General features: G+C 53.7%; 8 protein-coding genes across 8 annotated transcripts; 4 read left to right on the plus strand and 4 right to left on the minus strand.

Annotated features, from left to right (window-relative positions):
• Window positions 1–1,735: 1,735 nt before the first annotated feature.
• On the minus strand, window positions 1,736–3,757 carry CORC01_14278 (AT hook domain-containing protein; the record flags this gene model as incomplete). Its single annotated transcript, XM_022625889.1, has 1 exon — window positions 1,736–3,757. One exon carries the CDS (start codon window positions 3,755–3,757, stop codon window positions 1,736–1,738), a length of 2,022 nt encoding a protein of 673 aa, XP_022467595.1.
• A 358-nt stretch (window positions 3,758–4,115) lies between these two features.
• CORC01_14279 (uncharacterized protein) lies at window positions 4,116–6,921 on the minus strand (the record flags this gene model as incomplete). The annotated part of the gene is made up of 3 exons (XM_022625890.1): window positions 4,116–6,256; window positions 6,310–6,722; window positions 6,779–6,921. The coding sequence occupies 3 exons, from the start codon at window positions 6,919–6,921 to the stop codon at window positions 4,116–4,118; spliced, it is 2,697 nt and encodes an 898-aa protein (XP_022467596.1).
• A 490-nt stretch (window positions 6,922–7,411) lies between these two features.
• CORC01_14280 (uncharacterized protein) lies at window positions 7,412–8,344 on the minus strand (the record flags this gene model as incomplete). The annotated part of the gene is made up of 3 exons (XM_022625891.1): window positions 7,412–7,491; window positions 7,983–8,199; window positions 8,294–8,344. 3 exons carry the CDS (start codon window positions 8,342–8,344, stop codon window positions 7,412–7,414), a joined length of 348 nt encoding a protein of 115 aa, XP_022467597.1.
• On the plus strand, window positions 7,954–8,328 carry CORC01_14281 (uncharacterized protein; the record flags this gene model as incomplete). Its single annotated transcript, XM_022625892.1, has 1 exon — window positions 7,954–8,328. One exon carries the CDS (start codon window positions 7,954–7,956, stop codon window positions 8,326–8,328), a length of 375 nt encoding a protein of 124 aa, XP_022467598.1.
• A 1,305-nt stretch (window positions 8,345–9,649) lies between the features above and the next one.
• Window positions 9,650–11,211, plus strand: CORC01_14282 (uncharacterized protein; the record flags this gene model as incomplete). Its single annotated transcript, XM_022625893.1, has 2 exons — window positions 9,650–9,954; window positions 10,014–11,211. 2 exons carry the CDS (start codon window positions 9,650–9,652, stop codon window positions 11,209–11,211), a joined length of 1,503 nt encoding a protein of 500 aa, XP_022467599.1.
• Window positions 11,212–16,390: 5,179 nt separating this feature from the next.
• CORC01_14283 (uncharacterized protein) lies at window positions 16,391–16,573 on the minus strand (the record flags this gene model as incomplete). Its single annotated transcript, XM_022625894.1, has 1 exon — window positions 16,391–16,573. One exon carries the CDS (start codon window positions 16,571–16,573, stop codon window positions 16,391–16,393), a length of 183 nt encoding a protein of 60 aa, XP_022467600.1.
• Window positions 16,574–17,097: 524 nt separating this feature from the next.
• On the plus strand, window positions 17,098–17,592 carry CORC01_14284 (uncharacterized protein; the record flags this gene model as incomplete). The annotated part of the gene is made up of 1 exon (XM_022625895.1): window positions 17,098–17,592. One exon carries the CDS (start codon window positions 17,098–17,100, stop codon window positions 17,590–17,592), a length of 495 nt encoding a protein of 164 aa, XP_022467601.1.
• Window positions 17,593–21,101: 3,509 nt separating this feature from the next.
• CORC01_14285 (uncharacterized protein) lies at window positions 21,102–21,563 on the plus strand (the record flags this gene model as incomplete). The annotated part of the gene is made up of 1 exon (XM_022625896.1): window positions 21,102–21,563. The coding sequence occupies one exon, from the start codon at window positions 21,102–21,104 to the stop codon at window positions 21,561–21,563; it is 462 nt and encodes a 153-aa protein (XP_022467602.1).
• Window positions 21,564–22,000: the final 437 nt, after the last annotated feature.

Raw genomic sequence — 22,000 nt, forward strand, 5'->3', positions numbered from 1 at the left:
GCCGTAAATGGCCATGATGACAATTCTGCCTTAGCGCTGAGCTCAGGGAGAGAGGTTAAGGAAGAATGGGCAAATAGAAAAGGGGGGAGAATGTGAAGCGCAATAGCAGTACAGAAGAGAGTGAAGAGGACGGGTGTAAGCGCGCGTGCGACCTCGTCACCTGTCTGCGAAGTGCACGATATATTGGGCGGGGGGGGGAACAGAAGAGTGGCGTGGGACTTTGGATAGGAGAAGGGGAGGGGAGAGGAGGAGGAGGAGGACGGGACGAAGCGGGCGGGAGGCCTCGGCTCCTGTCTGCGAAATGCAAGGCATCTTTAACTGGAGGGGGAAAAGAAGATGGCAGGGGGATCTTGGAGCGTCGAACGGAAAGGGAAAGGGAAAAAAAAAAAAAAAAAAAGGCGAGTCACACACCAGCACGTCAAGCGGCCGAAAGTCGGTCTCGATCGAGTCCGTCACCCCTCGTCCAGAGTGGTGTCTGCGTGTCTGCTGCGTCCCACATCCCGTCCCCTCCTCCTCCTGCTCCGAGTCCCCTCCAGAGTCCCCTCGAGTGTGTCCAGTGTCCACCCCTCGTCTCTCAGTCCAGGTCGACGAAAAAATTTGCCCCGCACCAAAGTGGCTCTTCCCGAATGAAAAGAGCGAAACGTGCGCGGGGTTGCCCAGGTCCACAACGACTGACATAACTCAACGATGACGGGACGCCAAGGAGCTGGGATTGGTGGGTAGAATAAACAGATTGTGTCGTTTGATTGGCCAATGACCTGACCACTTTCCACCCTACTCCCGACAGGTCTCTTTCACCTTACCTACCTTAGGAACGTACCTTAGGTTGCGTCTGTTTCCAGATGGCACCTCACCTCACCTCATCGACAGGGACGGGACAGCTGACCTTGCGTGCGGTTTGCGGCGTTCGGCGCGCGCGCGCCCGAATATTCAACTTCGACCCTTCCCGTCCTCTCGCCTCGTCGTCGTCCTTCCCCCACTCTCTCATCTCAGCTCAGCTCAGCTCATCTTACCTTCTTGAAAAGAGTCCTTCGTCTTTCAAAAGTGGCATGTCGGCGCCGCAGAAGCCACTCACTGTGCCACAATCCGACCCGCATCGGACACGCTGCAATCAAGCCGCAAACATTGCAATACCTGAGCTCATGCCAAAGTTGCGGCTACTGGCACCTCTGCCACCCCCTCCACCGGATTGGCTACCCCTCCATCACCCCTCTTTCCCGATGGGGGCTCCATGGCATGTCAAATCAAAAGTCGATAGAGGTACCGCGCTGCTGCATGGCAGCTGATGTAGCCGTGGGTTTTCTTTGCTGTGAGCCAACTGGACTCCCAGCCACACCGTGTTGCCAAGTTGAATTTGAGAAAATCTTTCGTGACACCGTTTGCGTCCTCTACAAGGGCATCTTCATTGCTTCATCCTGTAAACCTTTCAAGACACAAAGGCTCATTGTCTGAAGTCTGCCTGCACTTTCCTTTCCTTTCCATTTCGCCATAAGTGGTCCGTGGAGTTGTGCTACACCAGCCGATGAATAACCAATCGGCCTAATTGACCCAGATGAATACCCCCGAACCATAACTATACCGCGTGTCGTCCAGATTCCGTCCGAATCTCCGGCATCCCTGCCCTCTAACGCCTGCCTGTTGCCCATGTCTTGGGGTATCTTGGGAGAAAATGAGTAAAATATCACAGACCATACCGCCGTCCATCGTTCTAGACCCCTTCAATGTTCGATACACCTTACTTTTTGAGTGACTTGAGTAATGGCGCAATCCTCGACCTCTTGCTGAGTCCCACGCGATAGATAGGCTTCGTCGCCGAGGAAGAAGCAGGCGTTTTCAACCTCTGCTTTTCATCAGCTTTACCTGCCGTTCCAGACTTGTCACCATCCGCTGGTCCGCGGATTTCTTTCTTGGCCGCTACTTTACGCTCTGCTGCCGCGCTCTGCGGTCCCAGTCCGTCGGGACCGGGCTTCAGCGCCGCATTAGGTGTCACTGGCTGCAGCACCCGATCGTTGCCCTTCTCTCGGGGGCCATCGCCCGCATCTGCTGTGGAACCTTGCTGCGTATCAACATGCTCGCCCTTGGTGTACTTTGCCGCCTTTCCCGATGGGGTATCAACCGCATGCTTCCCCTCTGTCTTGGTATCAACTTTGTCGGCACCATAAGAATGCTGCGCTTCGGGCACATGTGGCTTCTCATTTGCTTGCTGCACGCTTTCTATTGCGTTCTTGTCCGCCTTCTTTGGCCGTCCGCGCTTCTTCTTGGTCTGTGGTGTAGCCGCCGTTGCAGTCTCTGATTCTGCGGCATCCTTCACGGCTCCACTCGCGTTGATGATCTGCGGTGCAGTCGTTGTCTCGGCAGGAACCGGGCTAGCCAATACAGCGGTTTCTGACTTTCTCGGCCGTCCTCTCTTCTTTGGTTTTGTTGCAATAGGTGAAATGGGCTCCTCAAAGGGCAGCTGCGCGGCTGGGCCCATATCGGCAACGGGAATCTCGTTGCTTTCTAGATCCCCAGCCTCGTCCTCCCGGCTAACATCACTACCTCTCCGTCGGCTGAGATGAGGCTTGTATGATTCTCGATGGAAGCCGATGGCGTCTGGATCCCAGCCGTCGTCTTCGCGATGAGACTCTGTCGTCTTTGGGGGTTCGTCCCTCAAATTCTTTCTTTTCCGGCGGACGGATGCGGCGGATATAATATCAGGGGAAGATTGTATCTCCACTGTCGCCTCTGGATTGACTGGTAACCCAAAACCTTCCTGGGTCTGCTCGTGAACGGTGTCCAGCGTGACATGACCCCCGACGGACGCCAAAGGCAAGCCAATCACTCTGGTCTGGCTCGGCGTAGAGTATGCTATAGTCGTGGCCCCGCTTGACCTGGCCGCAGCTTGCAGAGTCGAAAATGGCTGAGTAGGGGAAGGAGCGGGATCCTCTGGGGACGGGCCAACCGAGTGATATTCATACTCCAACCGTTGACTTGCACTCAGTGTTTGGGGCTCGATGCATATTGAAACAGGTTTCTGGCCAGAGACGAGGTCGCCAAACGACGAAACCGCAGCTGCGTGTGGGACCACCACCATATCGACGTCGTCCTCAGCCGACAAAAACAAGTCGGGATTTCCGAGCCTTGCTCTCTTTCCAGTTTCTATCCTCGCGGCAGGAGCAGCGTCGAAAGGCTGCGTGGAACCCTGCGAAGGGATCTCAATGGCAACTGGGGACGTAAAGTCTACGTTGTTTGCTCGCTTTCTTTTTGTACAGCTGGCTGATAATCTGCTCTTCGCATAGGTGGCAAGAGGCGCTTGGCCGCCAACTGGGCTACTGGGAACATCCCACATGTCGTCGGGGGTAGCATGAGCGGTCATCTTGGGTGTCGTGACTTCCGTAAGGTCCACCACCTCTGGTTCCTTTACGTTGGCGCTATTGGAACCGGAGACAGGATCGCTGACTGAGATGGGCGAGGAGATGTTGGCGTTGGTCTTCTCCAACGATGACTTAATCTCTGCTGATAAGGAGCTGGGTGCTGCAACATTGGATGCGAATGTTCTTTCTGGCTTTGATAAGGGGTCGCCGGCTGCCGCACGCTGTTGCTCGGTATATATCGCTTGAAAGAACTTGGGATCGGTCGAGTTAGTCGCAACGCTCACGGGGTCGGAGGAGCGGCCTTCGCTTGGTATTGTGGCAGTTGTGGGTTTCAAGGGACTGTCTCCCGATTCGAAATCGTTTTCAGAATCATCCGAGTCCGCGATAATTCTGGCCGGAGCCATTGTCACGGAGTGGCGAGAAGATCGCGACGTGGGGAGGGTCGGAGCACGCGCCTAGCTTGGGGGCGAATTATGAAAGACACCGGTGTGTACGCTGCTATCCTTGTGGCGCGATCCCAGTTTTCGGATAACGCGATATCACGTGGTAAAATGGCATGGGTGTTAAGCTCTTAAGTGAGATCCGTAATCCGGGTTTGCGGCCCCACCATCTTCAGCCGGTCTGGCCCGGTCCGCTTGGAGATCCCATTGCAACATTGGTGTCCTAAGCCATTAGGGAAAGCCTCGCCTTTCAGCAGTTCATACAGAATCTCTTCACTCCATGCGCTCAAATGTGAGGCAATTCAGGAAATACCTGACTGGGCTACTCGATTTCTTCTATTCTAGGACGCTTCGTACTGACAGAAGGCAGTGATCGGTCTTGGTCGATGGTCAAGCCTGCCAGTCGCCCAATGCTCGGCTCTGCGGTATGGTATCCCGACGCAACCATTGAAGACAATTGCCAATTTTCCAAGCTCTCGATAACATCTCGCGCGTGCTGCTGTACTAGACCATCATTATCCGTTACTGCGACGTATTTCAGAGTCCTTGTGATATCCTCCCGGCTCTGATCAGTCAATCCGAAACCGAGCTTCCGACCGGATTGTTTCGCAGAATCGAGGGCCTTGACGAATCCCAGAATAACCAAGATGGCTGCACGCCGGATGATGCCCTTCTCGATTTCTCGTTCCAAGGCGAGAACATTGATGCAGAGGTCGACTGCGATTGAAACAAGGTCTGGCCCAATGCCAGCAATATTGGTCTCAAGGCCCACAGAAAAAATAGAAAGGGCAGAGGCTCGCATGCGGACGTCTTCGCTGCCTCTCTTGCTCTCCCAGCCCTCGACAATCTGGGTAAGTATCTCGTTCTTGGCCGCCTCTTCCTCGGTAAAATCATCACCAAGATCTGGAACATCTCCTCCCCAAGCGTCTTCCGCCTGTTTTTTCTTCACGTCCTGAAGGCGTTTTTCGCGAGATTGCCTCGCCTCCGTCTTGGGTCGATAACCTCGCCTTCCGGCAATCGACAGCAACGTTTCAGACACGCGCCTTGCGACATCATCGGCGAAAGTCTCGCCGAGGCGCTCAATCACTTGTACCAGTGCCTCTCCGAAGCGTAAGCGGACATCCGTCGACGAGGTTTCTTTCGCATCCAGGTAGTGTTCAAGAATTTCCTGCGTGGTTGCCTTGGGGTGCTTATTCGCCAATCGTGTCAAGAGCTTAACAACCCGGAGATTGATGAAGTCCTCGCTGTCTTGAAGCAAAGACGAAAGGAGAACGAGGGTGGCTTGCACATCCAAGACAGAACTATCAGAGGCCACTAGGCCGGATATCAGGTTGATTCCCTCGGAGCGAATCGGCGGCGGATTGTCTGCTTGAGTAATGTACTCCAGCGCAAGCTTGTACGTTCTCCTGTCCTCAACTTGCCTATCAGTGGGCACAAATGCACCCTTTTCTGTGGGATCAATAGCCTCGCGGTATTCAAGTAGAAGGGACAGGTTCTTCGCCGTAGAAGATACCTCGGGGCGGCCCGCCGCGGCAAGTTTGGCAAGGGATGTCTCAAGGGATTGCAGAACTTCGGCTTTGAGACCAGACTTTTTGAAACTCGGGGCTGTGATGACCAAGTTGAGCAAGCTTAGAGCTACCGCGATGATGTCGTCAGACTGGTCCTGGAGGCCGCTGGGGTCCAGAATCTGAGCCACGAGCTCCGTCACTTGTGTGACGCGGCTGATCAGCTTGTCCGGAATTTGCTCCAGCATTTGCTGCAAGATCGTAATCTCTAGAAGTTGTTTGACGTCATCCTGAGCCTGGCTATCATCTATTTTAGTGATAATCTCTGGTTTTTGGGCCGACACTGTCGATTGGAACCACCGGCTAAGGAGCTCCAAGAAAAAAGATGACGTCTCTTCTGATGTGCAACTCGCCGTCAGGAGACGTATGAAGGCTTCAGAGCGAGCTTGGATCTCAGTCCAGTCTATATCTGGCACCTGCGATGCTTGACCAAGCGGTATGGCACATATTTGAAGGCCGCCGTCAGATGACGACTGATATCGCCACTGTGGCACTTTTGCAACATTTCCTTGATACAGCAGGTTTTCGACGATCTCGTGTAGCTTCGACACGGACGCACTCAACTTCAGAAACGTATGGAGCAGCGATCTCGCGAGCTTCGAGTAACGATCCTCGGTTTTTGGGTTGTTCTTGCTCTGACATGATATGGCCCATAGCTGAGCCAGGATTGGGTCGAGAATTCTTCTGGTCTGTGCTGGATATGGTGTGGAGTTTATCATCGACGACATGCGGCGAAGGGTTGTGAAGAGGTCTTCAGCAGTAACTAATACGGCCTTTTCACTCAAATCAACAATCTCGGCTTCTTCAGTTTTAATTCGCGGCGCAGTATTTTTGGCCTCGCGAGATGGATCCAAGCTGTGCAAGAGAGGCTCAACAAAGACGTTCCAACCAGGTGTACCTGAAGCAGCGTCAGCATGCCTTCTTGTCTCCGAGTGACAGCAAGATTGTTACCGGGAGCGCCAAATTGTTTTCTACCCAGCACTCCAAACATAATAATCTGTGCCGCTGCTACACTCAGCTCCGCGCCTTCGTTTCCGTCCAGCAGCACGATCAACTGGGGTGCAATCTTGGAGAACCAATTTTCAGGTGGGACGGTTGCGGGCGGGGAGGTGAGAATGCGGGTGGCAACAGCCATGGCCTCCTGGGTGATGTTGGCGCCTTTCTTTTGAGGAGTGGCTGCCTCGGATGCCTTGAGGGTGCTGCTCGGGTGTACCGAGAAGATAAACTCCATGGTTCCTCTCACGCCATCAGGCCGAAGAGGAACCAGGGTCAAGATCTTCATCAGCTCTGGTCGGAGCCATGATGGCACGACGTTTGGCTTGATCAAGGCGTTCAAGACAGGGAGTAAGTTCCAAGAGCCATTCCTAGTCCTTCTGTCAGAAGGCTTCGCCTGACATGGAGCCGCACTGCATCCACGTACTCATCAATGAGCTGTTGAAACTCTCCTTGGGCGGCTGCTCGAGAAGCAATGTCGGACGATGGATCGAACGCTCGCTTACCGGCGTTGAGAATTTGATCAGCTAATCTGGAGCGAGGATCCTTTTCGGGTGTACTTGTTTCCATCGTTGCTAGATGTTGAATGGAAAATGCATGGCTTGACACTTGCTTTAGTAATTCAGCTTTGAGACCCGATAAGGAAACACAGTGTGAAGGAGTTGCTCACTGTACAACTGGTTTTTGATGTCACGTGTCTCCGCGCGCGCGACTGCACCCAAAGTGGACGCGTCGTGTCAGTGCTCTTTCCCCTTCGCCTACATCCAGCGCGACCTTGGATCTCGCCTTTACGGCCCGGCTTCTCATCAACATCCCCAGAAAAAGCCAGCTTGACGCGTCACCGACAGCAAGAGCCACCGCCGGATATGCAGCTTCCACCAGAAATCAACTCGAGATACGATATTGGAAATCAGCTATGTACGCCTCTTTCGCCGTCGAAAGGAAGCTCTCTCGCCTAACGTCCATCGTTTCTGGACGAGGGTTCGCATTCGCACGACACCTCCCCTTCAGTTCTCCGACTCTCATTTTCTGCAAGGAATGTCTATCGTAGACCTCTCAGTCAGGGCTGACAATCCACGGTGCGTCGCATCTCAGCCTGAATCGGGACCTCGAGCTTGCCGCGGTTGGAATCATCATGGCCTATGGTTGTCTATACCAGACAATGCAGTCCAGCTGAGAGAATGAGTTTCGGAACTTAACCCTAAGTATCCTTTTGGTACAAGTCTTGCGCCCGAAGTCGTCGAATCTGCCTTTTAAATCCACCCGGCTTCTCGGTCACGCTGTCGCCGCTGAAAAGCGGTGTCGCCGGCCGAGGGTCGCGGTGGATGGACTGGCAGGGAACACATTCCAGTCACCATTTGGTGCGCGAAAGGGGGTCGCTATGAGTCGTATGGGTAAGAGCCTCTGGTCCGAGGCCGCTCGTCAGGACCTATCCGCTGGAAGCAGAACTCTGGCCAAGAATAGATTGCCCGGAGAAGATTGCAGACATGGCTTGCAGGTTCGACTTGGCAACAAGCGGCGTTTCTTGGGGGGTGCTATGGACAAGTTGAAGGAGCATTGCGTTTGCCACGAACAGTCAGCATCGAAGTTTCAATCTACACGATGCCTTGGATTCGACTCGCCAGTCGTACAACAGTGCTGCGAGGAAGCCTGGCCAACAAACAGAAACTTTTCGATCTGACGAATCCCATCGCCACGCTCAGCTCTCGGCACCCACCTGTCCAGTGCACCACCCCCGTACTCACTCAGCAGCCAAGCAGTTGCCAGCATCGAATTCCGCAGCCAGTCGGCTTCTCTCCGAGCCACACCCACGGCAATTGCCACGGATGTGACATGCCCCCATGTGATCTGGCCAGGCGCATTAGCCTTCAGTCGTGGGTTCTGTCCCACGACATTGGAGGACGCCAAGTCTACGTTGGTCCCACTGGGAACCAACACTTACCCGGTGGCCTGGCACTAGCGAGAACCACTGGATGAGAGCGCGGTTTTTCATGGATGTATTTTGTCCGCGCGGAATGCCCTCCATTGCATCTTGAGCAAGGAGAGGAAACAAAAACTAGTCCAAGGAGGTCGTGCGGTCCAAACAGAGAGAGCCTCCCCGACGGTTTGAGAGTACGCATACTGAGATTCAATTCGCCGAACTCTGGACGGGTGGCTGTGTAGGTGAAAGTTGTGGCTCGTGAGCGGGAGACAGCTCAAGCGATACCCGCAAAGGCCCTGGGTGGGAGGGCTAGACCGGTTGAACGGGTCTGAAGCGATCCCGGGACCCATCTCGAGTTGGAGTCAAAGTTTGGTGCTTGTCCGGGATTGTGAAGGATCAGAATAGCTGTCTATCCCCTGTCACATTGGGCCTGCGCGCTCGTTGGATGATAAGGACAGGCCTATGGACGGCAGTCCTGGTTGCCACCTCTCCAGGAATGGCGAGATTGGCAACCCCCTGCGACTGGGGATAAGTCTTACCATGTTCTCAAAGAAACTCTTGATACGGGTGCTAACTTGCCTTGCCAGGTCTGCGGATGGGAAAGAAGTCGGGAAAGCCGTGAGGAAAACAGTTGGTGGATACTGTGCGCTTCAAGGTTTGATGGCTGACAACGGAAACAAAATAGGACATGGGTCGCGCCGAAGCCTTAATTCCAAAGAACTCTGATATACCTACAGTGGAAGCTTCACGGACGATCCTTGAAACCAGCGCACTGGGGCGGCGAGAAGCAAAGTGTCTGACCAAGGGGCATCCCAAATGTTCGACACCATATCGATTGTGGCGCTCAGCTGCAATTGCAGGTTACGCGAAACTATTCGCTAGAGCATATGCTGGTGGCCCCACCTAAGAAGCTTGATTTGCTGCCCAATCGTAGATCTGAAACCCACCACTGTGTCAATCCCGGACTACGCTCTTCCCAGCCTATTGACGTCATAGTCTGCAAGCTAACCAGGAACGGCGGCTCAGAACAGGGTTATCTCACACTACAGCCAACTCAATGGGACAGGAGAAACAATGGGTTGGCAATTGAGCACGGTCAGCACGCCTAACGAGACTAGGAGGGAGACAACGACGGCGATCTGACCATTCTTCCACCCGTCCCTCTTTCTTTCTGTCTTCCGCGCCACACCCGTTTCTTCCGGACAACATCAGCAGTCGATTTTGTTGGTTCTGGGCTGGCGCGTCGAGTTACTGTTCTCATTGTTGTCATTGTTACATTTTGCTGCTATCGACGCCCGGGACTGACTTAATCGTCACTACCAAACGCGCCGTACCAAGGGTCTTTATCACAACATCACAACCGACATCCTATTCGTCATGGCACTGTTTCGTACAGCTCTGCTGCCTCTGGCGCTTCTTCCAGCCGTCCTGGCTGCACCTGCACCGGTCGATCCTGCCCATCCCATGATCACACCCCCACCTACGCGTGTAAAGAGAGAACCTAGCTTGACGGACGATATCGACAGCTACGTCCACAGCATCCTCGGCGGTGCCTCATCTTTCGTCGCTTCCGGCATCCCTCAATTCTTCCAGGGCTTCCCAACTGGTACCCAGGTCCTCAGTTCTCTGGGCATCAGCGATGGCGACCTTGCTGCAAAACCTACCCAGGTCCTGAATCTGCCGTGAGTAGCGATTACACACTCGCCGGGTTCTTGTACACAAGCTAACCTTGGTCATACAGCGCCTACGGAAACTGGACAGACGAAGGTTGGAATGTCCGCATTCATGGCAACGTCTACAAACAGCCCAACATCAGTCAGTCAAAGGTCGATGACTTGGCCAACATTTTCCTCATCGGTGTCGACATCAAAGACCTGCCTGCGGATCAACAAGCGGAGGCGCGAAATGTGACCGAGTCCATTTTCGTCGTCCAACAAGACAAGGAGAACATTACTATGAACTTCGTCAACGACGTTTCCGTGAGACCCGGGGCTAGCGGCGGGGCTATCAATGCCCGCGGCGGCGCGCAATCGGTCAACTTGCCCTACTTGACAACGGCCGAAGGTGACTTTGACGCGTTTGTCAAATTACGAAACACCACAGGCTCGACTGGTGGGCACCTGTTGCCAGGCAATGCCACGGCATCGATCCAGACCCTCAACATGTACGCCAACGGCACGTTGACGGGCAACGCGACAGCTTATCTGGTCCCTCCCACGGGCTTCACCATTATATCCGACATTGACGACATCCTCCGCATTACCAAGATCTACGAGCCCAAGGAAGGGTTGCTCAATTCTTTTGCGCGTCCGTACACGCAGTGGGAGAACATGCCCCAGATTTACGCCAACTGGTCGGCGTCTATCCCTGATTTCCACTTCCATTACTTGACCACGACTCCGGAGCAAGTCACGCGCAACTACATGGATTTTATCTACAAGACGTATCCTTTGGGTAGTTTCGACACTCGTCCTCTCAACTTCTCTGACGTCTCAGCGACGCTGTCTATCCGAAGATTCCTTCTGGACAAGATTTTCCAGACTTTCCCTCAGCGAAAGTTTGTTTTGATAGCCGACACGACCAATGCCGATGTCATGAAGGCCTATCCGGCGATGTATAAAGACTACCCGGGTCAAGTGCAGTGTATTTTCTTGCGAAACACCAGTGCTACCGACTCTGGCAATAAGTTCCCCTATAACACTGCAGGCTTCAAAGATATCCCGCAGAACAGCTACATGTTCTTCAGGGTACCGGATGACTTGACAAACCTGGATGTTGTCAATGGGCAGTGTTATAACGCCACAATTCCACAGAACGTCACTTTCAAGACTCAGGGCTTGCCATTTGGACTGGGCAACGCAGCTGGATCTTTGGCGCCACCCAGCACTTGGGCGGTAGCCGTCGTCATGTTTGGCATGGGTCTGACTGCCTTATTGTAGCAGTATGAAAAACGAATACGATAATGATTTAAATTTCCAAGAATTGTGGTTTCAAAATGTGTGGTCTAGCCCTTTCACCGCCTCTGTTCTTTATTTTCTTTTCTGTTTATTCATGACACGAGCGCGACATTTTCTCCAAGGACAAACCGCGCTTTTAGCTGACCGCCAATGACACTCGTCCGACTTCAAGTCGGGCGATATGAGTGAACGGTCATCAAAGCCGCATGGTACACAGTCCGCGGGCCGGGCGGGACGCTGCAGTATATCGGGGGTTCCCAAAAGGGATTTCAGTGGATGAAACAAAGAACGGCGTCAGGCAGTGAACGGAAAACAGGCCGCTTACTTTGCAATAAGCCAATAAGCTACCGTCAGGCAGTGGACGGAAAACAGCCCGCTTACTTTGCAATAAGCCATTGGCTACCGCCAGACTGTCACTCGAGGCCCTCCCCCATTGGTGTGACTCCACTCGTTGGTAGATGACAGAGCCTGCGGTCTGCATGTCCACGTACAAAAGTACATGCAAAACTTACATAGACTCGTATGCAACCGTCTGGATCATCATTTCTTGCCTCCTTATTATGGATGGACCCCTACACAGCTGATGCTTACTCCTCTAAGCCCCCTTCGAGCCCCACCCATAGTAAAAGAACCAATGATGCTACATGCGCAACCTTTTCCAAAACAACACCATGCTTTCCTACGACTGGTTTGTTTACTGAACATTCCATGGCAAGGCTACATAGGACCGCTGTCAGGTTTTTTTGCGCCCAGAGTTGTTTAGCCGATATCTCCAGGCTCCCATGTGAAAGAGGGGAAGCCGGCCGAGAAGGGTGATGACCAGGACATGAGGCGCATACGGAGGAGCAATCCATTGGAAAAGGCAGCGCAATGTTTCCTTTCCGAGCGAGATGCCTCGGGCAATATGCTCCGGGCCGATGAAACCCACACGTATTCCCGGGGGTCGGGACGCGAAAATTGGGTCATAGACCGAATGTAGAAATTACCTACCTCGCATAATGCGCTCGCCGCACCACCACCGACGCGACGTTGTTATAAAGCCAGATGTCAAAAATGTTGGTGGGATAGGATTACCGTAGAACCCCATCAAACTAGGATTCACGCTTGCTGGTACTCCCATTGACTTATTATATAATTTAATAACGAAAGCCTCTTTATATAGGCTTTTAACCTTGGAACATCTCAAAGGTTTGTGTGTTGTTTAGTATCAACTACGGCTCAACGTGGATCCGAGTTGGATGAGTTCCTATGGGAGTCAACCGTAGATTGTCTATTGTCAGTGGGATAGATTAGTCAGGCCGGGAGAAAAGCGGTCAAAAAGAGGCTGACAGGCATCAGCTGGGTTACGGGTAACTGTAGAAAAAAAAAAAAAGGTGGAGGCCTTTCCATCAAGGTTGGGCGGGACAGGTTGTCATAGGCTGGATGGAGGGTAGATGTGCGAAGGGTTTTACATCAGATGAGATGCTCGTCCTTAGCTTGTTATGAGAGTCATGGCTCTATCTTGGGTATCTGTTAATTGATAACGTATCCTATCGCGCATCGGCATTGCGAAGCCCGCCTCATACCTCGTTGAAGCGAACGTGTAAAAACGAAAGCGGTCAGTCGTCATCGATAGCATGGCTGTCGCATCTCACCTCACCTTTCTCTTCTGCCTCGTGCCGCATATCGTGACCGCCGGCCCCTCACTCTCCGCCCCCACCCGGGTGATAGAATGACTGGCCGCTCCTGTATGGCTGGTGTAAGGAAGAGCGGCCGTCTTGTTTGTCCCCTGGGTGCCCCCCTATGATCTATCGCAGCCACAACGGGCGCTGACATGGTGTCTGTAGTTCACCGCATCTTGGCGTTCCACCTGACCTTATCGCGATTCAAGTACGTGGTGCGGATAACAAATGCTCGGCCGCCACCCCGGGTCCTGGTGCAGACAATGTTAAGGATGGGGGGTCCTGTCTTGTCTCTCTGGTCTGGGTGCGGACACAGTACCTTCGAGATGCAGTAGCTTCTTGGTGAAGGTACACACAGGCCCGCCTTACACCAAGGCGGGTACCGGGTGGGGCAATTTACTAACGGTCGGCCCAGATCAGACGGGATGCGCGCAGGGGAGCAGGAGTTGGAGGGGCGTTGGCGGAAAAGGAATATCGGGTCGCGGAATGGTGGTTGGATAGATACCTTCCTGGAAACAACCGAAAGGGCGGGATCTGGGTGCGTTACCGTGGTAGAAGGTGGAAAACGAGGAAGGAGGCACGGGAGGTACCTTGGACCACAGACGCAGGAATCTCGGTCCAATTGCGAGCTCCGGTGAATCGCGGATCCGGGTACCAACCCCACCCGGCCGCATGTGGTCTGTGTCACCTCAACTTCGTTCCACCGTTCCGTCTCGTCGATGCGCCGACGTTGAAACAGCCACCATCATCTCCGCCACCAGTCAAGTCCAGCACCACCCACCACCGGACCAGGCTCCTGCCCCTCGAACCCGTTGCTCTCATTTGCCTACGCACCTGCCCCATCACGACCTTGCCTGCCTGCCTGCCTTGCCATCTTCTTCCTTTTCTTTCCGTCGATTGCGCCAGTCGATTGCGCCAGTTGAATGCGCCAGTCGATTATCTTGCGGACCTATCCAAGCCGCACCGGGTTCCCCCCCAGCATTCTTGCCCGTTGACGATGTCAGTTGAGACAGAACCAACTTGAAAGCGGACTGGCGTTCCTGTGGCGCTAAAGGTAATGCCGTTACTGCGTCACCAGAGACCAGACTCGGTCGTCGGACTGAGCGCGTCGTTGCTGGCCAGGCCTCGCCGAGTCGTCGCTGGCGATCCCTCGCTGCATTAATAGTATCCGTCCATGTCCCCAAATCCCTGTTTGTGTCACCATCATTGTGTTACCGCCTAAATGTGGGAAGAGAAAAAAAAGGCCCCCAAGGCCCCTTCTCCAGATATCTAGCCCCCCGGCGCCTCAAGTGACATATGGCTAGTCGACTTACCTAAGTCGGTCGTGGTCGACTTACTTTAGTCTGTGCCCTTCACAAACATCGTGTCATGGCATGACAAAAATGCCCCCCTACTGTTCTGACTCGCCCAGCCGTCGCTCCACCGCCTTGCCCGAGACGATTCATAGCAGAACATCCTTTTAATCTTGTTGTATTTCTTGACAAACATGCTCAGCAGACTGCGAGCGCCTCAGGTGCTGAGGTGGTCTTTCTGAGTCAGTACCCTGTCCAAGGCATGTGGTAGGCAGGTCTCATAATGTATACCATTGTAGTACCTGCCTGTCTATGATTTCACTGCCCTTTGATATCTCCAATTCTCGAAGGGCAAGCGAGACCGAGTCGCAAGGCAGCAAGGCTCACTGCCAGTTTCCCAAAAGGGCAAGACTTTTGAGACAAGAGTACCTGAGGCCGCACATAGCAAGCATCCTGGGGAATGAGCTTGGAGCCTTCCGGCCCACCACATCCTTGACGTCTTATTGCATTCCTGCCATCCATGGATGCAGTGCAGTTCTTGCTCACTGCCCAACTCCAACACCAACACCAAACACCGACACTAACGCCAAAGCCCACACCTGACGTTCAGACGATCAACAAAGCCGCGTTGACCCCGGGACCTCGTCTCTGCCTTGCCTTGCATTCTGTCTCTAGCATCAAGCAGGCGACCTGTCACAGCCAATGCCTTTTTAGTCACATCAACGACCTCGAACATCTCTCGCATATCCTGCAGCTGTGGTCGAAACCAGCAGCCTAATCAACATCAGCATGACCTTGGCGACGACGGCAAGGCAAGAAAGGAAAAGCGGCAGCCTCGGAGAAAGACTTTCTTCACGCCAACGCCATACCGCCATTGCAGATCCCAAAAAGCCGCGATTCAGATTCTTCCGCGGGCCGCCCATCTCCAATCATGTCTTGGCGATTGAGGACATCCCGTCGGCAGGCCGACCTTCAATACATTGCCGTGACATCGAATGACTTGCTCCGCCGCTCAATCCTAAGCCACGAGGCCCACGCCCCCCGAGGTTCTGCTGCAGGTGCGCTGATGAGATCATCCAGCCCAACTGAGCTCGAGTCGTACAAACTTGTCGAATTCGTCACCAGCCTCGACCTGTATTGCTAGACGACGCCAACACCTTGTTGTGCGATTCAGGTTTCCCATGCCAAGAACCTGGCCGTGGTGGACTGCCCGCATGATGTGGAATCCTCCGCCGCTTTCATCAAGTCGTCTTGGATAGGGCCCACGAACGCTGATTGAAGTTTCACTGGCGATTTGGTTACCCATTCGCAAGGTCCGAATCTGGCCAATCCAGGCGCCCGTTGACCGCTGATGTCCGTATTTCTCGAGTCGGAACGAGATGCTGACTGACCCCGGCCCTGCTGACATCGACGCCGCCTATTTCCGACTTGGTAGACGACATCCGATTCCAGAACCCCGCTTACCCACGAACCTGGGCCTATGGCATTGGCTGTCATTGCGGTTTTGGAGTAATTCTTGTCTGTCCAATCAAGACCCTCTCACTTTACAGTCGCAGGGCCAGGATCACAATCACGACCGTTGCCCCTGCAAGGACACACCCCAGTACCTGCACGCAAGCTCTTTCCTGATCGTTGCCACAGAGTATCAAGCTGCTGCTCCTGGCCCTGGTGGGTTTCAATCTGTCTCGCTTGGCATCCCAAGGGACATCAGTCCTCTGGCACTGCATTACCGGCAGAAGGCCGACTTGACACGTCACGGACTGTCAAAAAGGCCTGCACTATTGAGGATACCCTCGGACGACACCACATGGCTTTTTTCTCGACTCATGTTCGAAATGGAAACAATCAGCCACTTGCTAGATCAGGCATACACGTTTGCATTAGCCTCGTCCATCTAAGAAACATCGAGGAGAAGTGTTTATTCTTGGCTGCTAATGACCACTCATCATGCTCTCAAGCAAATTGAACTCCTGTCGATGCCAAAAATTACTAGGAAAATCCATATGGCCCAAAGTCATCGCTTGAGACTTGCGTCTCCCGTCCTGTCGATGGCCAATCGCTTAGTCCATTCCATCAGCTCTGTGGCAGCCTAGACAATGGTCGAGACCGGTTTTTTGGGCCCACATTCGGAGGTGGCAGACTTTGTGGCCGATTTCTGCTCTATTTCTGGAATATCCTTGCGTTGTCGTAGGCGACGCGCTGAAGGTTTCAGCCATCTTGAAGCTGTTCATCTACCGATTGTACTGGGAGCTTGTCAGACGCTGTTCCAATGTTCCGAGTCTCTACTTGACTTACAACGACGCAATCTTCGCAACGTGCACCATGGACATTGACCCAACCAGGGCAGTCAACGCCGTGCTTGTATCTGTTGACGCAGGGGTATCGGTCCATACTGAATGATTATTCGGTGATGTTCGGGTCTGAGAGGATTCGCGGAACAGTCGAGCGTTATTGGTTCTGGAAGCCTGGCGGAAGCTTGAGCCTTTCTGCTGGATGTCTGTGTTTCGAAATGGACAAGCCAACTTCAGCAACGAGTTGCGAATGGGCCTTCTTTATACTTGCGAGTTCGGCCTTCGGCTTCTGGAAACTACTCAAGGTCTTCTAGGTGCCTACGTCTGTCTTGCATACTTGCAGGATCATCTTCACAAGAAGGTCGAAATGGTTGCAAGATGCATGCTGACTGCACGCAGACTACTAATTACGGCAGATTCTCCCATGGAGGTAGACAAGTCAATGACCTTCGCCTTGGACTGCCCTGCTCCCTACCCACTTGATGCTATACATCCGCACGAGGCGAAGCATGGCTTTGACCGTGGCCCATGCTTCCACTGAGAGCAAATGTAGCGGATTGGCTGCTTCATAGAGGTGGCTTGCAGAGAAAAGAGCGGAAAATGAAAACTGACAGGAGAGATACAATGTCAGTCAACAACTTTCGCTACCCGGGTTTCCCGGTGGAGGGTAGTCCTATCCCCTCGGCGACATGCTGGCCCCTCAACCTTCTGGGTGGATACGCCAAGTATGGCTTCCAAGTCAAAGTCAGCCAGGAAACTGCAATGTACGCGAGCTCGAAAGTATCCTGGACGCTGGATCTCACAATTTTCGGCTTCCTGCAGGGTATCGTCCTAAGCGGACCCCAGAAGCTCGTGCGACGTGAGACGCATCCGGACGCCCATGAGGCTCAAAGGGGTGGAGTGATGGACATCGTGATCTGCAGGAGCCCGCGACCTGACAGGCGGGGAGGGGCGGATATGAAGCCGTTGGCACCACCAAAGACGCGGGCCAAGGTGTACAACAAAGTCGTCTTACCAAGCACTAGACCGACCTTTGACAACGTTCACGCGGCCATTTCTAGGGGTCCTTTCTCAACTACATCGCACCAGAAGTCAGCCACTGGACGCCGTCCCGAATAACCGCAGGTATGGATGGAATGCTGCAATACGGTACAAGGACGATGCGGAGTGACGGGCGGAGGGGTACCGGCGGCATATGCAGACACTAATGTACTACCTTCTCCATGGCACCACAGCAGCTGCATGCCTGCCTTTTCAGTCTCGCTGACCATCCCGGTTATTCAGCTAATGCAGAGTCGTCCCGAAAGAGTCGAGCCGTCGAGGATCCTTTGCAAGAAAACCACGCGCCACGTTGTATCAAACAAGGCAACGCCGCCGTACTTCCCCTCATTCAAGGTTTGGAGCACGCAAATGCATGCACCATCAACTCGGGATTGGGAGCGAACGTAAGCAATCAGGAGACTTGAGGACAAATCATAGCCGATACGAATTTCCTGGCCTCTGTTGCCTTCTTCAATCAATTCGCCTATAGAGTTGGGTTGTACAGCTCCATGTTTCACCCACGGGAACCTCGATCGTATCCCGCGATCGAAAAGGCACGGGACCCAGGTGATGCCGACGAAGCGACGTTTTCCCATGGCTAGGGGAATTCATTGGATTGTACCCTATAGACGAGTTCCTACCAGGTTGCTTGCCTGTGTAAATCGTTTCGAGATTCTCCATTGCGTATCTATACCTGGGTCAACACGATGATCCTCGTATGAGACGATCACGTCGCAACAAATGGAACAGCGGATACCCATGATAGTCTGGTGGGAAACAGTGGAACAAAGACGTTGAAGGTATGCGTGTGGGTGTGAATTGCCTCGGAGGATACTCTGGGTATTTCCAGCAAGTCGGGTGGGACGCCTCGCCTCCGGGTACTGCGCAAAGCGTTGCGAAGCTTGGACAGCACATTCAATTTCCCTCATAGCGGGATTATTTCATGGCAAACGCCCGGATTCTACTCGATAACATAGCCTCGAGGCGGGAACTAGTTCCGGGAGGTCTAAGCTGGACCCGTCTTGGGTTGCTTTGAGCTGCCGTGGTAACTCATAGACGGCCCCTGGATCTACGATTAACCTGTTCCAGCTCTACCAGATCAGTATTGACAGAAAGAATATTGTCTGCCCAGTCATGGTGGATCGACCGAGGTGTGTTCATCTCAGCGTTCCGGAGCGGATGCTCGGGGCAGCTCGCGCTGCGCTTCGACAACCCATTGTTGTCTCGGAGGCAATCTCGGGGAGGTCTTCAAGGAAGTGCTGTTCACAACGACTACATGAGGAATGACCGAAGTCATCGTGCAGTACCCATGATCTTATCTCAGGATATAGTCCTGGCAGTTGCCAACTTCTCCACCCGCGCTCTTGCCCGTGTTGCTGGCCATCCGAGCTACCCACCGGTGACAGAGTGAAGCTAGAGGTACCAGCAATGCTTCCGTTCGTCTGGGACGAAATGGGATGCTCTATCTTTGAATGTTACCTTGGCCCGTTGACACAAGTCGTGGCGGTCCCAATGTGCGCGTAGCTGCATCAAGCAAGCCATCCTAGCGGTGGCGCCAGAGCAGCATGGCGTAAGTCATTAACTTGACGGCAGGGTGACGCCCCCGCAAGATAAGAATGCAGTCCTTTCTGTGTTGGGAAACAAAACTGTGATCTACGACACATAGCATCATGCAGATATGGTCTCGACACCTTGGCTAAAATGCCCACAGGCATACTTCTGCTTATTCCTCCAGATCAGGACGTAGGAGCAAGTATGAATGGTATGCCTGGACATCTGGTGAAGAGGAGCATGGGGAGAACGGGCGCGATGACACTATTCCCAGTCGGATTTTATTTATATCTCGGCGGTGATTCGTTGACAGCACCTCAACCCCTCCTGTCGAACGTTGCCAGGATGTCGAGCTCTTTTGTTCTCGAGCAAGTGGGTAACATGCGTGCCGTTTAGTTTAGCTGCACACTCCGGGTCATGCTGCAGATTCTCAGGCTGACGCGGTAGACCCGAATACCTTACTCAAATGGTACCGACGAAAAGAATACGCGGATCGGCCTCGTACGAATGGGTCTCGAATATCGGCAGACGCTCTGCTGGCTCGGTTGTTCCCTAACCAAGTGGTGATGAAGACCGGATGCAGACGGCTTTACCCAGAATCGTGCCCGAAGGCTTCGGCAACGCTAGTCGGGATGTCACAATGGACATCGACTTGTGTTGTGGCTCCGTGAGAGTGATGAAGAGCGTTCCTGGCGTTTCAGTGGACAACTACCAGGGATAACCTCTGCTTTGACTGGATTCATCACACTGGGCCCGTCCAAATTTCAACTCACAGGTCCCCGAGTTCGGTGCTAGGTGCGTGTAAAAACGTGAGTCCTTGTGATACAGAAACTTTAGGCACAGTTGGACAGAGACGCGGGGCCGTCGTCGAGACAATAGAGCCGACTTGGCGTCTTCTGCCTTCTTGCCAGAATGTCCAGCTGACGTTACATGTGCAGCAAGAGGTGGCATAGTGCCCAAGGCTCGGCGAATGGACAAAATGACACTTGGATTGGTGTTATCCTTAGACGAAAGTTGGGCTACCGGGGCACCGAGTTCATAATGTCCACAACCGGTAACATGCCCGTCGTCTCTTCTGGCCTCGCCAGCGATGACCTCTGATTACCTTCTGGATAAACTCGCCCACCCTTGAAAGCACCATGGTCTTTGGCAAGTAGGCGAAGGCAAACAATAGACAGGTTCCCTTGTCTGGCAACGCCAAGTTCACCTGAAGCGTTGCTTTCAATAATACTTTTGTAGAAGCTGAGCAATCAGGTTCACAGGCTTGCCACTCGTGGACTCGACCTGTCGAGGTTCCGTCTGCAGTTGAGGGCATAGCTCAGGCAGGCTCATGGACATTTGCACGCCCTACTCCGTGGGAACCTGGGCGCGGAGACCCATGCGTAGGCGGTAGTAGCAGCAGGATCTACTACCTCGGTGCGGCCCACGGCTCCCGGGAATTATCCAGCACGCACGATGCATGACTGGAAATGGTGTCAAGAAAGACTTTTCACGCCCCTTCCCTTGCTTGCCCCCCCGCCTAGAGAGGATCCGCCCAGTCTCATCAACCTCTCAGAAAGTCGACGGAGGATAACCCGACCCTGGCACTTACCGAGTAGAATTTGACTTGCAAAGAGGCAAGAGACAAGCAGGAGGGAACAGAGCCTAGCTTCAGCTAGAGCGGCTTCGTTTCTGCGACCCGCAAAGTATGTCGAGGTGCCGAAGCGACTTGGCCTGACACAACTACCCATTGCAGAGGAACACCGGGGCTGTTGGGTCGTCCACTCGCCTGTCTGACTTGCAGCGGAGGAGGAGCAGTGTCCCTAACTAGGAGAAGGGGCAGAAAGGCTGAAGGTACAAGGAAGAACCCATTCGCCGACGACCCCAGGACCCGGGGCTATGTACTGCGTGCAGCCACGTCAAACGGGACCAGAGGCTTCCTACTTTAGCGGCCGCTGCATCCTGGCCAAGATTTGGGACGACTAGGTTGGTGTTGGTATTTCGGATTCGGACGGACGACAGTGGGTTCCAAGAGATATGGAGGCTCCGCCGAGTCTATGCCGCAGGTGCCAGGAAAGGGACAGATTGAGTTGATCATTGACGTAGGCAACGAAGAGATGGAAGATTTTGAACACTATGGAAATTTGGTGGGCGTTTTGGAGAAATCCGAATATTGCCCATGTCTCTCCAGTGCTGTCCAAGCGATAGTTTGGCGGCCTCTCTCCTCCAGCAGCAGCAGAGAACGGATCCAGCACAGTCTATCTCCTTGTCCTGCTGGCCGACACTGGATACCATCTCGCTTCCACTCGGCACCTCTACGGCGTGGGCAGCTGGCGTTTACGAGGCGCCGTGGCTGGCACTTATATCGATACTTGAGGAGACCATGGAGATCCCCGCGCGCAAGCTTTTGTCCTCTGCAGATTTTACCCGGTAAAAGAGGGGAGGAGTCGAAGAGGATCTGCAACGCAGCGAGGGAGCGAAGGCGAAAAAGGGGGACCTTGCATCTGCCCAGGATTTGATGCGTGCTTTTTTGTGCGCTTCCCGCTTCTCTGGTGTTTCTCGCCCGTGTGGATTCCGTTCCAACTCATGGGCCGCCTCAAATGTGGCTTGACGGCGTTGGCTTCTTTCTCTGCTAACTGCCCTTGATCCGTCATGGGACGCCGGACGGCGGATGTAGGAGGCGGTTCTCTAGCTCACCTCGCCGCGCCCACGTCAGATACGGTACGTCCCCGGAACGCCGTCAGGTCAGTCTGCGATGATGTATCGGCTATGCGTTATCGACATGCAGCGGGTTGTTAAGATGACCACCTGCGATCTGGCTCGAGCAAAACGATACAACAAGTGGGATTTGGAGTGATATCCACAGTTGCGAAAAACCTCGTTTCGTTTTTATTTCATCTTTTCCGCGATGAACAGGACAAGGCGATACCGCTTTGCGAGTCAGACGGCGAACCGG

The sequence above is a fragment of the Colletotrichum orchidophilum genome (genome assembly GCF_001831195.1).
Source record: "Colletotrichum orchidophilum strain IMI 309357 chromosome Unknown Scaffold_263.1, whole genome shotgun sequence".
In the NCBI taxonomy this organism is placed as follows: Eukaryota; Fungi; Ascomycota; class Sordariomycetes; order Glomerellales; family Glomerellaceae; genus Colletotrichum; species Colletotrichum orchidophilum.